The 17694-nt window shown below is 47.4% G+C and overlaps 1 protein-coding gene across 1 annotated transcript; it reads left to right on the forward strand.

The window, feature by feature from the left end:
- Positions 1 to 598: 598 nt before the first annotated feature.
- PROKR2 (prokineticin receptor 2) lies at positions 599 to 13163 on the forward strand. The gene is made up of 3 exons (XM_014828758.3): positions 599 to 812; positions 2969 to 3563; positions 9764 to 13163. The coding sequence occupies exons 2-3, from the start codon at positions 3106 to 3108 to the stop codon at positions 10458 to 10460; spliced, it is 1155 nt and encodes a 384-aa protein (XP_014684244.3). The 5' UTR covers positions 599 to 812; positions 2969 to 3105; the 3' UTR covers positions 10461 to 13163.
- Positions 13164 to 17694: the final 4531 nt, after the last annotated feature.

The following is a 17694-nucleotide window of genomic DNA, read 5'->3' on the forward strand; positions in this document are numbered from 1 at the left end:
CCCAAGGATCTGGCAGTGGTAAGCATCGCAGGGTTTTGGCGAGGACTTCAGGGTCGGAGCTCTGAGCAGGGCAATCTGCCCCCGACCCGCAGCTTCCTCCTGGGGGGCCTTCCCCTCACCATCACCCACCGCTAAAGGCCCACTCTGCACTCATTGGAGTCCAGCACCAGCTCTGGGCACGAAGGAATGAACCCCGGGCTCCTCCTGAATGAGTCACTTTGTAGCGGGAACGGACGCTGGTGCTGAGCTCCTGCCAGAGAGTGGACACTCGGCTCCCGCAGGGGTGACCCCCACGGGGCGCCGCCGCGGGGAGCAGAGGACCTTGCCGGTTCCTCGGAATCGCACCATCTAAACCCGGCTGCTGCGATCCCATTCACACGGGGTGCGAGGGCGCAGAAACCCCTGTGAGGGGCAGACCCCGCCGACTGGGGGTACGCACCAACGCGGCCAGAGCTCCGTCCGCCCCGCGCTCTGGGCGCACCCCGTGCAGGAGCTGAGCACCCATCGTCTGCCACGGCGCGGAGGCAGGAGAGGGACCCCGGGGCGGAGTCGAGCGCCGGGCGGGGCGCGCTGTGCCAGGTCCGAGCCGCCAGGAAGAACTGCGGGGGCGGAGCGCCACCTCCAGCGGGAAGACAGAGACCGCGACGCGCCCGGCCAGCGCGCTGGGGCGAGAGGAAAGGAGGACAGCCCCTACGCAGTGCCTCCGCAAGTGCAAGTCCAGGTCCCCGAGGTGGGACCCGAGCGACCCGACCCGCACCATTCGCTCCGGTCGCCCCGGCTGAGGAGCGCGCGGGGACGACGGGCCCAGGCAGGTACGTGCTGAGCTGGGCGCAGTCCCAGGACTCCATGGGTGGCGCGGGGGCTGTCGCAGGGGCTGGGGGCTCCGACGCCCACTTCTTTCTCCTGGGGATGCGGGCTGCTTTGCCTCCTGCCACTCTCGGGATGCGCCCCGGCTGGCTCGAAGTAGACGAGCTGGTGCCAGGAGATTCCGCCGCAACCCTACGGAGCCGCGCGGACCCGGCAGGAGACCGCAAGCTGGGACTAGGAAGTGCGGCCGCGGGCGGAGGGCGCAGCAGGCAGCTGGACTAGCGGGCGAGCGCCAAATTGCAGGGGAGGGCAGCGTAGGGGGCGCCTGCCCGAAAGGTGAGCAGAAAAGAGGAAGCGCCTCTGGGAAAATTCCAGCTCACCGCCTTCTTCTCCTGCCCCCAATATTTTTCCCGCCCAGAAGCCCCGCACAGTTTGCTTTTCGAGCCTGAGTTTCTGACTTGACTCCCGCCTCTGCTAAGGCGGCGCCTCCGGGGACGGCGCTGCAAGGTTAATAAACGAGGGGAGGCAAGAGGGCTCCTGGAGCGGGTGGGTCCAGGGCCGGGAGTGCGTCCTGCAGAAATGGGGCGAGGACCTGCCCCCGCCGGGCCCGCGCCCTCTGCTCTCGGGTCTGGGGACTGGACAGCCGCGAGGGCGCGACTCCCGCCTCTCCGTGTCGGGCTGAGCACTGTCTGCGGGGACTGGGGCTCGTGTGAGACGAGAGGCGACCCGGAGGGAGGTCGCCCCCCCGCCGCGATCGTGAGCCTCACCTCGTGTACGGAGCAGGCGAGCGCGCCGCAGGTTAGAGTGTCCCTGCCACCCTACGACTGCTGTCCCCTCCGGAGGCAGTTCCTGTCCCACGCCCTCCCCTTCCTCTCACAGGGCCGGGTCACACCTACTGTCCAGTTTGGTCCGCTTCCTGCTACCAGCATCCTGTGGCCCCCACACTTGGAGTCGTTTCTAGGGGTTCTAAGAGGTGGGGGAGGGGAAGGTGGTTGGTGGCTGGACGGCTCGGGCCCCCTTTCCGCGGATGCTGGGGTCCCGGTTCTTTTTTCCAGCTTCTCGGACGCCTTGAACCCAATGGTGCCCTATCGTCTGAGGGCTCAGCTCTTAAGAGACTTTCTTTCGTCTCCCGTGGGCGTCTCGAGACACCCAGAATATAAAGGACTTAGGCAATGAGGGACAGTTCCGTTCTCAGGCTCTCCTGGTCCTCGCTGACACTGCCCCCTCCCTTTGGGGGCTGTTTTCAGTTAAGGCAGGTCTTGGAGCAGCCACCCTTTCAGAGGACACAGACTTTGGTGACAAAACATGGTGCCTCTCGGTCAGAGCTGATTCTGGGAGGGGAACTGGGGGCATGGTGAAGGGTTCAAGGGAGCAGATCAAAAGATGGGGCAGGGAGGGGAAGCAGACAAAGGAGTTCTTCCCAGAGCTGGTTCTCAAAACTCAGAGGAGCAGCCTGAGAATTCCCTCCCACCCACAGCCTCCCCGGCCTGCAAAATCCTGTCAGGATCCTCATTCATTCATTCAGCAGATTCCCATCCAGCCCCCACCATGTGCCAAGTCCTGGGCTAGGCAGCAGGAATTTGGTTTACAGGAAGGTTGGGATTCAGAGAGCATAAATCACTGGCCCAAGATGACTCAACCTGTTCAAGTGAAAATAGATTTGGTGATTTCCAAGTCTGTGGTTTGGCGGAGATAGAGGGAGCAGTGCCTTGCTTTGGAGGAAAGACCCTGCTGTATGCCAGTCCCTTGGCTCACTGTCCCTGGCCAGTGGATGGTGCAGCAGTGATGGTGCCATAGAATCCTGGGCCAGCTGCCTGGAGCAGCCTTGGAAAGCTTCCAGAAGACTACTGTGAGGGCTAATAGGGTGGGGAGGACACTGGGCAATCAAACTGGTTCTGGCCCCTGGGAACAGGGCAAAGAGGCACGTTCTTCTTGGTGTCTCTGGAGAGTCCAGTCCATCCTATCCCCAGTCCCTCCTGACAGCAGCATAGCCAGTGGAGGGTTTCCTAACTTCCACATCTCATGTCTCCTCTCCCCCGGACCCTGGGTAGTTCTGTCTGTGGGTAGGCATTGGGTCTGATTGGCCTGTGACTGGGGAACTCTGGGGGAATGCTATGAGGTGTTCTCCTGCATGTTGTCCACTGGTTTTGTCTCCTTCCAGGATCCCGGATGGCACGTTGACTCCCCAAGGATGTGGGCAGGGTGCTAGACCTTGTGAGAGCAGAAAATCTGGACTGCCAGCTCAGAGTGCTCAGACCCCCAAAATTCCCACGCACCACTCCACCTGCAAGCTTCACCATGGCAGCCCAGAATGGAAACACTAGTTTTGCACCCAACTTCAATCCACCCCAAGACCATGCCTCCTCCCTCCCCTTCAACTTCAGTTATGGTGATTACGACCTCCCTCTGGATGAAGATGAGGACATGACCAAGACTCGGACCTTCTTCGCAGCCAAGATCGTCATCGGGGTGGCACTGGCAGGCATCATGCTTGTTTGCGGCATTGGCAACTTTGTCTTCATTGCTGCTCTTGCCCGCTATAAGAAGCTGCGCAACCTCACCAACCTGCTCATTGCTAACCTGGCCATCTCTGACTTCCTGGTGGCCATCATCTGCTGCCCCTTCGAGATGGACTACTATGTGGTGCGCCAGCTCTCTTGGGAGCATGGCCACGTGCTCTGTGCCTCCGTCAACTACCTGCGTACAGTCTCACTCTACGTCTCCACCAATGCCCTGCTGGCCATTGCTATCGACAGGTAAGGATGTTGGGCAGAGGTTAAGATGGGGGCTGGACCGGGCTGCCCCTTCCTCCCTTCAGCTCTGGCAGGTTGGCGTTGCTCCAGATTTGAATGCTTGCCAATCTATCGTGGGGCAAGAGGAGACCAGGTTTCTCCACTTGTGGGTCATGTTCTCCCAAATGTGAGCAAGAGTAAGGCTCCCGAGCCCCCCAGCTCTGGGCCATGACCCAAGACACTACATCTGTTTCAGATATAGGCAGTCACATGACCGTGAGTGGCATCAAACACAAAGACAAAAGCAGTAAGTTCAGGTAGTACTACTTAGAAGCCACGTGAGAGTTAACCAGTTAACCAGCTTCCAGTCAAGACAGCATGTGCCAAGAGTTTCTGTAACCATTACCCAGATCAAGATATGGAACATTTCCATCGTCTAGAAAACTTCCTCGTGCCCCTTACCAGTCAATCCTCCCACCCCAGGCAACCACTCATCTGATCTCTATCATCGTAGTTGAGTTTTGCCTGTTCTTTCACTTCATGAAAATGGAATCGTACAGTGTGGACTTTTGTTTCTAGTGATTTTGTTGCACAGTTGATTTTAAAATAAGACAACAGGGCCTGTTTGCAGGAAAGAGGGAAGGACATGCTTGCTTTTGCTTTTTTGCATACATCCATGTGCTCATTTGCATACATTTACATGAGATGTTCTAGAAGTCCTTGTTCTATTATAAATTTATAGAGTAAAATCTCTAATAGCAGCTATGACACATCTGACATGTGTCTTATTTATGTAAACAGTTGTAGGCCAGCATCAGACCATCAATAGCTCAGTTTGAGAGGCAATTGGTGTCACATCCTCTTGGTCCACTGTTGCATGATATGCTGAAACTCATTTTGATGATGTGTTTTTTAATCATCTTTTTCTCCTTTTGTCTCCTTTCATCTCTTCTGTTTTTCCCTCGTTCTCATGCTATTTAGGTTTGTTGTCCTTTTTCATCAACCAGTTGATTATTGTTCATTTATGATAATAAAATACACATATAGGTATAAGAGGCATCTTCCTTTTTCTAACATAATTCCTGCAGGAAAAATAATTTTGTTATTACAACTCTCAGGCTTTCGAGCCCTGAAATCAGTGTTTATGAAACGTACCTGTCAACCAAAGGCACAGAATTCCCCAGAGGAGATGATACAAAGTCAGATTCCTGGGCCCCACCCCAACCCTCTGGAATGGGACTCCCCTGGGCTAGGTCTCAGGAATCGCTGTAATTTTATCCAATTCCCTGAGTGATTCTGATGCTCACTCAAGTGAGAGTCATCACTAGTCTCATCCCCTTTGTCCCATTGAAAGGTTTGTCTTTATAACATAAGGGGTTTTTTGGGTAACACAAGAGTTTCTTAGGAAGCAATCATCCTGTTACAACAAGTTACAAAGGGTGGTTCCTTTTTCACCACAAACCGGTTCTGCCCCCATCGGCTTCCCAGCTCCACCAGCAGTTCCATCATTCTCCCAGTCACGCAAGCAGGGAAAATCACCATTATTCTTTGCCTTTCTCCCTGTCCCGCCCCCACCCCCCCCACCCCCCCCCCCGTGTTCAGCCCTCCACCAAGTCCTGGCAATTGTCCCTTCAACCTCATCTCTTGGCAAGCCATGGCGGGACCATTATAATGCTCCTCTAACCTGTCTCTTCACCCCCTCAGGGGCTCCTCACTGTCCCCTGAGATCCATACTCATCCGTATTAAGCATCAGAATATCACTCATTGATGAGTCTTCCTAAAATATTCCATTGCTTACAAAACCTCCAAAAGTTCCAGTGCCTACAGAATACATGCCAAATCCTGAGTCCAGCATCCTAGAGCCTTTATAATCTGATGCCAACCTATTTTTCCAATCTCATGCTGTGTATGGAGGTACAGATAGTCTTTTCCAAAGACTATGTTATAGACGTTATATTTTAAGTGCAATAACCATGTCTTCTATCTTTCTGTCTCCACAGTGGCTAGCACAGAGCCTTATACCTGTGTCTTAGTTTAGTTTACTCCAAAAATAGACTCTGAGACAAAGATTCATGTGCAGGTAGCACCCAGGGAGCACCTCCGGGAGTGGGAATTGAGGCAGGCAAAGGAAGGCAGTCAGTACAGCCATGTTAGCGAGCAAGTCTCCACTCTGGGCAACTGGAGCTCATTTCTGCTGAGGAACACTTGGAGCAGGTATAGATCACACCTCAGCCTTCATCCAGGAGTGGGAGGTGGGAGGGAGCTGGGGTATTTATACACCAACTCTCATAAGTCATTAGTGAGAGCTGCTCTGAAAATGCTGTGCAGGTCCAAGAGGACTCTGGAAGCAGGAGAAGGCCTTCAGACAAAGAAGTGAAGGTGTTGGCAGGTGGGAATGGATAGCTGTGCACTGAAGTGATAAGAGCAAAAGGATATGAGAAGGGTACCAAAAGTGTCTGCTAAGCCTGGTAGACCCACACAGGCTGCTCGTCCTGCTTTGTGCTTAACTTGTGTATATGGAAACATAAAGTAGAAGATACAGTCTTTGACCTCAAGAAGCTTTTCTTCCAACAAAAACTAGAATAATCAAGTGATAAGAGTGATTTGAAGGAAGCCATGATCATTATGTTACTGACATAGTCTGGGAATATTTCATGACGAAGATGTTGTGATTCAAGTGTACTGTCCTGACCACCTCCTGTTTACCCCATTGCCAAAGGCAGGATTCACTCGCCCTAAATAGTACAAGATGAGCAAACGCACAACACTTGACACTGGGCAGATGAGCCTGACAGCAGTTAATTAGACTCATATACTCACAGCCCAGGGAAGGAGGACACTGTACACCATGTAGGGACACATGGGAGTTGCACTCAGGAATAGATGAACCAGCAGAGGCTGTGGGAGGCACGCTTCATAGTGACAAGAGGATGGGGTGACCCTTGGCTCCCATAGGCGGATGTGAGTGGCTTATTTGAATAATTTTGCCAACTGGCAGGGAGGTGATTAGGTTGAGGATGGGGGTGCAGCTTGTCCAGCTGATAGAGGAAGGAGCAGGACAGGAAGCCTTTGCCACTGGGTGGCGGGGTATATCTGGGGAGAACGGAGGAACTCATGGCTAGGCGTTTGGGGCCCTGTGAAGCTCAAAGATGTCAAGGCAGCCCATGGAATTTCAGGCCTTATGATGCAGGAGCCTAATAAATAGCACTCCTTACTTACTCAGGTTCTAAACCCATTGAAAAATAGGCAAAATGATAAGAAAGATGGATGGCCAAACTCTCACTTTTGCCCTGACGACACTGATATGGGCTATCTGGGCTTTGTCTGTGGGCATGGGGACCACTTCATACTCGGAATTAGATAGGCCTGTGCACCCTGACACAGGCAGCCAGGAGAAGCATAGGCCTCTCTGTGTACTTCAGTTTATCCCTCAGCAAAATACGCCTGTCCTGCTACGTAAAAATATCAGAAGGGCTACCTACTGCCATTTCTGGATGCCACAACCAGAAGAAGAGCAAGGTTCATGTGCAGAGGGCCTGGAAGAGAAGCTGTTTCAAGTCATAGAGACCCTAGAAGGAGAGTGTTGACCTCAGAAACACATCCAAGCAGATAGATGGCAACAAAGACCTTGCCGATGTCGCTCTAGCCAATGAAGGAGTCATGGAAAATGATCAGTTTAAACAAAGTACTATAGTTCCCAAGATGCTTTATGTACATTTACCTTCTTAGAACTTGACAAAAAGCCTGAGAGGTTGTCAGTAAAATTACTATCCCCATTTCACAGATGAAGAAAATAAGTCCCAGGAGCATAAGAGATTTGTCCAAGTGCACAGCTTGGATTCACGTGCACAGCCGGAACCCAAGTCTTCTGAATATTATTTTTTCTGATTTATTTTATGACAACTCTGGATTTTGGAACATCTTACAGAATGAGGAAGATGTTATTAGATAAAAAGGAATTCAAATTTAAGAGTTGATGACAGAATAAGCAGGAATGTGGAAATTCTCTTTGGCATTGGTTATTGAGATACTTTCCATGCTGGAACCAGATTGAGAGAGAGAGCTATTAAGTCCTGAATGAGTTCTGCATTATCTAAGGACTTTGGACTCAGCATCATAAGCAGAATAATGCACACCCCGCCCCCAAATATCCACATCCTAATCCCCAGAACCTGTGAATATGTTATGTTACATGCCACAGGGGAAATAAGGTAGCAGATGGAATTAAGGTTGCTAATGAGCTGATCTTAAAATAAACAAATTATACTGGATTATCTGAATAGGCACAACGTTATCACATTAAGGTCCTTAAATGTGGAAGAAGGAGGCAGAAGAGTCAATGTCATTGTCACAGTGATGAGATGTAAGAAAGGCTTGACTGGTCATTGTTGGCTTTGAACATGGAAGAGGGCCATGAGCCAAGGAATGCAGGCAGCCCTAGAAAAGGGTGGTAAAAAAAAGATACTACTCACACAGCCTCCAGAAAGGCTCCAACACCTTGATTTTAGCCCAGTGATAACCATGTCAGACTTCTGACCTCCAAAACTATAAGATAATAAATTTGTGAAGTTTAAGCCACTAATATACTCAGCCATCACAGAAAGACAGTATTTGTGGGATGTCCCTGCCCCAGTTAAGCATGGGCCAGCCCACTTGTCCTACTGTCCAGCCCTGTCAGCTTTGTGCCACCCAGGCAAGTCATGTGGGTTAACTGGTCAAGGCTGGGTCCCATGTATGGGTGAAGAACTCCAGCAACCACGGCTCATATTAATACATCCAGCTGGGGTGCAGCCAATGGTTGGGATGGGGTCCACCTATATCTCAGATCTTCAGAAAGCTGCATGCTGGGGAGAGCCATGATGCCGTGGGATTTCCTAATTGAATTCTAGAGATCAGAGCTGCCAGTGGGCAGGGGGCAGGCAAGAGAAGATAAAACAACCTCATCACAGAAATATTGCTGGGGACAGGCAGAAAAAAACAAGGCAGAAGGCCTTCTTGGTTGAGTGAGAAACTTGGAAAGGTGACCAAAGGGTCTGGTTACAAAGGAAAGGTAAACTGGATAGGATTTTCTACAGAAAGCTTTCTGCTCTTGGTCACAACTTGACTCAAGCTCCAGGTATGACATAAGTGTACATTTCCAGTGTTGAATTATTTCTCCCTGCTCCTCATGCCTCTTCTCTTCCTCCACCTTCTCCTGCCACCTCTTCCCCTCCCCGCCTAAAATGCATAGAAATGGTTCCAGGGCACCAAAGTACCTAAACAGGTCTCATTAGGTGTCTCTGGAAAGAAGATACTCAACCTACACAAATGAGCTCATTTCCCACAGAGGACTCCAATTTCTTTCCAGACAGTGTTGCTCATTGGAAAGAGCAGGAGAAAAGCCTTATGCTGTGTGGTACTTTACAGTGTCAAGGTGATTTCACATACCTTGTCATCTGAGTTTGAGACAGCCCAGGGAGGTGGGTGTAGAAGCTGTGTATCAGGAGCCTGGATTCTGGTCCCTGCACCAGGTGAGCTTGGACAAGTCATTTGCTTCTTATTAGATTCCTTGGGTTCCACCCCAAGCTCACCCCTGCTCTCCTGCTCTGTAATGCAGGATGACACCTAGGGGGAGGAAAGAGAAAGCCCGGCTCCACTGCCCTAAGAAAGGCCCCCACCTCTCACTGAGACCCGCAGCCCTTCTCTCACCTCTAAACCACGAGCTATTTGGAATGAAGAGTTTCAAAGGGACTATATTCTTAGGGAGAATGGCAATACTGAAAGCCAAGGGAGTAACAGTAAGATGCATACTACTGCTACTATACTACTAATAATAGGCCACATGTATTTATTGAACACCTACTACATGCCACGCATTTTATAACATCACATCTAATGTTCACAGCGGCCCTGCAAGGTAGGTGTCATTTTATCCCATGCTGCATGTGATGAAATGAATCTCAGAGAGACTGATTTACTCCAGACCCCATCGCCAGTCACGGGGAAAGGCTGGATTTATTCCACCTGTTTGACCCAAAGCCTGTGCTGTTTCCACTAAACCACTCCACTTCTCCAGATGCCAAATGATGTTGCTAAAATAAAATGAAGCTTCTTGAAGCTGAATAATAGGCACATGGGGACTCGTGCCATTTTGTCTGCTTTTGTGTGTGTTTGGGGTTAGTTAGACACTAATAATGTTTCCAAGTACACGTCTTTATTATTGATGGCTTCCTTTCCCTGCCAGGTATCTTGCTATAGTTCACCCTTTGAAACCACGGATGAATTATCAAACGGCCTCCTTCCTGATCGCTTTGGTCTGGATGGTGTCCATTCTCATCGCCATCCCATCTGCCTACTTTGCAACAGAAACTGTCCTCTTTATCGTCAAAAGCCAGGAAAAGATCTTCTGTGGCCAGATCTGGCCAGTGGACCAGCAGCTCTACTATAAGTCCTACTTCCTCTTCATCTTTGGCATCGAGTTCGTGGGCCCGGTGGTCACCATGACCCTGTGCTACGCTAGGATCTCGCGGGAGCTGTGGTTCAAGGCGGTCCCTGGTTTCCAGACCGAGCAGATCCGGAAGCGGCTGCGCTGCCGCCGGAAGACAGTTCTGGTGCTCATGTGCATCCTCACGGCCTACGTGCTGTGCTGGGCGCCTTTCTACGGCTTCACCATCGTGCGCGACTTCTTCCCCACTGTGTTCGTGAAGGAGAAGCACTACCTCACTGCCTTCTACGTCGTAGAGTGCATCGCCATGAGCAACAGCATGATCAACACCGTGTGCTTTGTCACGGTCAAGAACAACACCATGAAGTACTTCAAGAAGATGATGCTGCTCCACTGGCGTCCCTCCCACCACGGGAGCAAGTCCAGTGCTGACCTTGACCTCAAAACCAGCGGCATGCCAGCCACCGAAGAGGTGGACTGTATCAGGCTGAAGTGACTCATTGGTATTTCATGATTGAAAATCCAAAAGCCAGTACTCAGAGCACAGTTCACCAGTAACCAGGTTCACAGTCTGCATGGAGAAAGGGCAAGTGTGTTCACACCTCACTGCCCTCGAGGAGCTGGATGCTTCTTGGTCATAACGTACAGTGAGACTAGACACAAACCACAGCAGATGACATTTACTGATATCTGCTCAACATCTACTGTGTGCAAGCCACACCAATGAGATTAGACACGGGCAACAGGAGCTGACATTTACTGATAACCTACTGTGTGCAAAAATATTAAAATAACAAAACAAAATGGCAGAAGGTATTAGAGTCACCAAGCTATATCCGGATGTATAGATGGTAAGAGAGAGGTCACAAATGGTAGCTGGACTCATTCTCCATCTTCCCACATTCTGCATCTTATCAGTGCAGGAATGTCAGAAGGCTATAGAACAAGGCAGTCAGACACAATGGAATAGTAAGGATAAGTTCGTCAGAGTGTAGGCTTTATAGCCTCATGGCAAGAGAGTTCATGCCATCACATTGAGCTTTCCCACCTAGCTCCTACTACCTCCCTAGGACATTCTCTATGATTCTGGCTGCCAGAAAAGAATTTTTTTTCATACCAGGTCATTGGTTATCTATAATGGAGTCATTTCAAAGGAAAGAACCAAAAAATCTCTTTTCTACTGATGCTTGAAAGCTCATCATTCTTTTGGGTGAAGACAGACAATCCTGAAATGAGGAACGCATCCAGTTCCTGACATCTTAATGTAAAGGATTTCAGGGGCTCTAGTGTCAGGGAGGGTGGAGACAGAAAAAGGGATGGAGCTCACCAATGGTTATGAACATAATCTGTGTGGCCATTTTGCTAAGACCTGGACCACTTTTCTAGAACACGCCCTCTTTTGCAAAGATGAGTTTTACTTGAAATCCAAAGACCTTGGTGTAAATCCTAACTCTCAGATTCATGTGACCTAGATGTTTACTCCCTCTGCATCTCAGTTTTGCTTCAGTGAAATAGGGTGATGAAAATACCTTCTCTGCCTACTTTACAAGACTGTTGCGAGAGTCCATTGAGGTCATAGTTTATGAAAGTGTTTTCAAGTATACAAGTGATAAGAATGGATAAGTGATACTGAACACTATTTGGACAAAGGAAATGCCATCCACTGTGTCTTATTATGGAAAAACACTCCCACTTTTTCATTCTTATTCTTTGGACCAGAGACCCCTGAACTCTTCACAGTGCAACCCATCTACACTGATGCAAAAAAGGAATCCCTGTCCTGGGTTATATCAGAAAGATATAACCTAGAGTCTCAATGACCCACCCCTCCAGACTTTCAGCATCCCTGTGGTCCTAGAAGTATTGACAGTCTTTCCTGCAGGTTGCCAAACAGCACACCGCAGGCCTGCATAAATCTGTTTGTGTTATTATACATCTGTGGTGATTGTGTATATTTGTCCTCATTTCTTCCTGATTCATTTTGAAGCAGAGACTATGCAAATGGTACCTGGTTTGGGATTGACCCAAAAGACTCACATTTGGATAATCCTACTTTTCTATAGAGAAGGGATTGTTTAATTGTTTGCTTGTGTGGATGTGTGTGTGTTTTAAATTAATTGTTGGTTTGTTTATCCAACGGTGAAGTGTCAGCCAACAACCACCCAGCAGCCTCACCTTCAGCCCACTCATTGTACCGTCAGAAAATGCAAACTCCCTTTAATATCAGCCTAAGCCAAATGGTTTGTAAATTCTGAGTTGACAAAATTACACAATGCATTCTAAAGCCAAGGAAGTAAGTATTTGGGGTTATCTGCATTTTAACAAATATAATAACTGTATTTTTATTTATTACCCCCATCTTGACTCTTCTTCTATTTAGAAGGTTCTTAGTGCCAGCCTGGTAGCATAGTGGTTAAGTTCAGGCACTCCACTTTGGCGGCCCAGGGTTTGTGGCTTCGAATCCCAGGTGCGGACCTACACACAGCTCATCAAGCCATGCTGTGGTGGCATCCCACATACAAAATAGAGGAAGATTGGCACAAATATTAGCTCAGCAACAGTCTTCCTCAAGCAAAACGAGGAAGATTGGCAACGGACGTTAACTCTGGGCCAAACTTCCTCAAAAAAACCAAAATAGTCTTTGAGGGTAGACTGTATAACAACTGTGTCTGTCAGAAGAATTCAGCCCCTTTTTCCTTTTTAGCCTAAAATGTACCAGGCTTCCTTCATTTAAATGTAACGGGAACAACTTTTGTAAATATCTGTGTGTACTTGTGATTTTCCAGTGAGTAAAAGTGTTATGATGTTATCAATGAAATAATTCACATATGGAATCTTAACCACAGAGTTCAGGCGTATTTTCCACCAGTCTTTTCTATATGTTAGCATATTTATATTTAAATGAAGTAATAGCCATCCAAACAGTTCAACACTTAAAAAGAGAAGAAACTTGTTGAAGGCATTTTTGGAACAGTGGCAGCTCAGACCAGCAACCAGCCTCGTCTTGGTTACATCCCTCAAGCTTAAAGCCCAGGAGTGTCTCCATGCCTGCAAGTAAGCAAAGAACCACTACTCCGTGCCCAGGTTACCCTGTTCATTTTAAAACCATCTTGTTTGTTTAATGAAGACTGCTGTTTGCGTGGAGACTGTTCATTCCTCTAACTGGTGTTAAGGTAATAAATTAATTGTGCTTGTGTTTACCCTTTTTTTCTCAAGAGTAACTGATGGTAAGCTTAAGATACTTTTCACATGCTAAGATATGTAAACATTTATGCATATTATTATATATTGAAATTTGAATCTCATTTGGCAAAACAGATCCATTTCCTCCGCCAGAATAAGAGAAAAGATCTCTTTGTGATTACGCTATTAGAGATTTTTCTTTCAGCATCCAACATCTATAATAAGTTGATTCTCGAACTGAAGAAATCAGAAGATGGATTTTTGGCCCTTCAGGCATAAAAACCAATTCTAGACTTATGAAGGGAAAATATGACATGCCTGGGAGGTGATCAGAAAATTTTAAGTGAGCTTTATTTCTAGGTGAAAATGATGGTTTGAAACTTATCTCCTCAGTTTAACCATTGTCTCTCCCTTGGGCTCAAGAAGACACATACCCAATAGGACACTAGAGAAGGAAAAGGTCTTTTAAAGGTGTTTAACTCACTCCTTTCTTAAGTGAGGAGATCTGAATTCCAAATGAGGAAATGACTTGCTTAAGGACACATAGCTAACACTTGCCAGAGCCAGAACATTGCCCAAGGTCTCACTCTGGTCCCGTGAACTGCACTCAGTAACTGCCCTCCTGAGTCCAAAGGAGGGGGCCCCCACTAAAAATGCTTACACGGCTATTTAAGCTGGTTTCTGACCTCCCAGGAGAATCTTAAGCTGCACAAAAGATACCTTCCCTTCCTCTGGTGAGACAAGAGTGCATCCCATCCAAGGGATTTCATGATCCAGACTCCAGGATTCCAGAGAAACCAGAGAGAATTACGTGGGGGCCTCTCTGCTGCTCGTGCCTTTCTTTTCCCTTAGTAAGAGAAATGCCCCACTGAGGGAAATCTGAACATAGTTGCCTTGAATGTACATGGGGCTATTTGGAAGCAATGCTGGAGCCATATGGGAAAGCAGATTGTGATGAGAGGTGACCTTGGTCCCAGGAAAAGCAGGCAGTGGGAGAAGGGGCTTGCTCACATTCAAAGACAAAGTAAGTCTGGGGCCACCCAAGACAGAACGTGCAATCTTCACACAATTCCTACTGGCTGACCCTAAGCAGCAGTCATTCTTTGTGCCTCCCAGGAACCAAATGCCTTCTAGTCAGCAGGTCTGCCTCTCTCCTGAGGTATGCCAACCAACCCACACATTGCCTCCTGGGCTTGCTTGAACCACTTACTACTTTACAGATGCTCAAAGAAAGCCAAAAACAGGGCAATTCTTCCAAGAGATAAACTAGTGTGAAAAAAGTGTGTTTGGCACTTTTTTCAGATATAACAAATTGGTAAGAGGTGAGGGATTCACTGGAACATAGAAAGAATAAGTAATTACAGAACAGGGAAGTAGGCATGGGGGTTGCCTGCAAGAAGAAGAGAGGTCAGCCCTTGGAACAGAAGGCCATGTAGACACAACATCCTTGCATCCCTTTGTTGACTCTGTATACTGAATTCCCAAATATGAGTCACAGGCTGAGATGAAAGAGGTTGTCTCCAGAATCTCATTATATGCTGACCTTAAGTTCCCAGCTCTGGATCCAGCTTCTAACCAAGTTCCCAACATAATCCTCTCACCAAACCCTGCTGCAGGGATGGTCCAGTGTGTGCACAAAAGGGTCTTCCACCTATTCATCCAGTCTCACAGCTGGCTGCTGTGAAGGACAAAAATGATGGGGATGCAAGCCTGAATCTGAAGGTGACTCTCGAAATAATATATGATTAATTCTATTTTGAGGTTGAGATACTGGAGAGACACTGTAAGGACAAAAATGAAAAGAGTTTAGAAGACAGGTTCCTTCCAGCCATAGAGATCAGAAGGTTTGAGGTAGGGGGGAATTAGGCAGAACCCTGGAAGATGGGGAATGGTGGGGAGAGGGTATTCCAGGCAAAGTGAGCACAGATGTAGAAGAGGGGAAATGAGATGGAATCTAAGCAGAACAGCAATAGTTTTGTTTGATGGGCACGTAGAATTCAGAGTGTTTAAGGGGAGAACAGACTCAGGCAGCAGGTTAAAAAAAGAGTCTGGGGATGGGGGTAGACTCAATGAGCCTGGGATGAACGGTCAGACAGAATCAGGTTCAAATAATAATTCTTACTTACCATGTGAATTTGGAAAGATACCTTACTCCTTCTCCAGGCCTTAGTTCCTCATTTGTAAAAGGGAAATAATAATAGTACTCACATCATAGGATTTTATGTGGATTAAATATATATCTTAGAAAAGTGCCTAACACATCATAAGCAATCAATAGATATTAGCTGTTATTTTTAGAATGATTAATTGTGGGAACAGAATTTCCCCTAGAGGAATCCAGAACATTGTGTCATGTATAATGGATACAATATTTTGGAATTATCAAACCAGAGTATTTTTATTTTCTGTGATCCCAAGTCTCTAGTCATCCTGGACTCCCAACCATACCTGGCCAGCTCAAATCACAGAATTTCTTCCGTAGTGTAGAAGATGCCCTTCCAATGTTAAGGTTGAGACAGGAAGTTTAATGTCCCTCAGGAAGGAGAATATAGCATAGGAGAAGTCTCCTCCACAGAGGAAGAAGAAAACAGAGCCCACCCCTTCCAGTTCCAATGGAGGTGGAAAGAAAGAAACAAAAGTTTGAAGACCAGATGCTTTTGTCCTAGCTTTCTCTTCAGGGGCTAAATTTAGGTGGTGGAGGTAGGGATGCAACAGAAGCATCTAAGGTAGGGAAGCCTAAGATCATGGGACAGGGAGGCACCAATGGAACGCTTGCCCCAGATCACTGGGGGAGGACCCAGACCTCTAAGAGAAGCCCTGAATATGGCCCAGAGAGCTGTGAAACAGCAATAGAGGAGGCTGCAAGATAGAGGAGTCTGAGGCAGTGCCTTGACACCCCGCGGCAAGCAGTAAGGTGCAGGGATCTGTAAGTTCCCGTGTGTCCCACTTGGGGTCACAAATGGGTGGACAGAAGCCTGGGGTTGGGTCAAAGAGGCCATTATGTGTGGGGCCTTTGCAATCAAGAACGAGCAGTGAGGACCACAAACTCCAAAAGACTGGATGGTACCCATTGTTCCTCAGCAATCCATCCTGCAGCACAGCCAGCAAGAATCCAGAATCCAAATAACAGCACATGATTCTGAGTGTTCCTTCTGTCCTCCTCCAACATGAGGTTATGGAAGCCCCACCATATTAGAAAGGAGTAGGGGACAGGGACTGAAATCCAAAAGATTTAATTTGTTTGATAGTCGGTGATTTAAACTGAAGGAAGTCTACTTAAGTTCAAAAAGACTATATGTCATGAATAGCTAAGTTTAAGTTTGCTTTTCCACCTCCCAATGAGATGGGGCTCACAAAGCTTTGGTCAAGAATAGAAAAGCCAAGAAGCCACATTTTCCTGTACATCCAAATGTAGCGTCAGCCAACTTTACACATATAACAATAATGAAGAAGCAGAGCAGACTGGGGACTGAGTCGAGGAGAAAAGAGGAAGAGAAGCTGTTGCACTGGAAACACATCATAGGAATGGAAATTGCCACACAGGATCCAGATCCAGACCTTCTAGAGTAGCATTCAAAACAATAAGGAGAAGCCAGCATGTCTTCAACATGGACAGTGCAGGAAAATATAGTTGATATAACATATGGTAGCCCTTGATATTAGCAACTTTGATATTTGTGACTTTGTTCATGAACAATCACAAAGATTCACAATGTGATGAATTGTTACTCTGGGAGAGGCAAGTTTCCATCTTGTACACCAATGATTAGGCCTGGCCAACAGTATGGCAGTCTCATTTTAATGGGGCTTTCTTGTCCTTTACTCAATGTTGTATATGCAGTTACTCTCATGAAATGATAAAAGACCATATTTCTTAGTATAAAAAAAAAATGCCCCCTAAAAGAAAGCCAATGGCTTTCTGGTGATAGAAGCTGGTGCTAGTATTGAAAGTGAAGAAAGAAATGAAGATGTTATTAGGTGAGAAGTTAAAGATCCTCCCAGAATATGATAGTTCTTAGCCAGAGAATAGAAGTTCTTAGCCAGAGACTAGAAGTTCAGATAAATGTAAAGAATGTAATGACATATTTGCTTATTCCAATCTATGGCAAAGTGAATTGAATATAAGCTTTATACAGAAACAAGAAGGAGTGACTCATAACTCTTTCAGCAAATGCTTCAGCCTGTGGAAAAAAAATTACATTTTATGAAAGAAATTATAAGCTGTAGTGCTGGTCATATAACTGGGGATTCCCAAAGGCCTGAGTTCTAGGATGAGTCCTTCATGAGTGTCAAGGCTCTATATTTTCTAGATTCAGTTAAACTTTTGATACCTTCTCTCGAGGAAACCTTGTGGGAAGATGGAGAAATATAAATCGATGATATTTTGATTAAGTAGATTCATAGCCAGTTGAAAGAATATTGATTAAAGGATTTGCATCAATCTAAAGATTTTATTCATTATTTGACTGAACCTAGAGAGGTAAGATTATTAAAGGTCTGGGCCCCTGAAGGGGATATGGATTGAACAGCAAACACTTGGATGAGTT

This window comes from Equus asinus, chromosome 15 (genome assembly GCF_041296235.1).
Source record: "Equus asinus isolate D_3611 breed Donkey chromosome 15, EquAss-T2T_v2, whole genome shotgun sequence".
Lineage (NCBI taxonomy): Eukaryota > Metazoa > Chordata > Mammalia > Perissodactyla > Equidae > Equus > Equus asinus.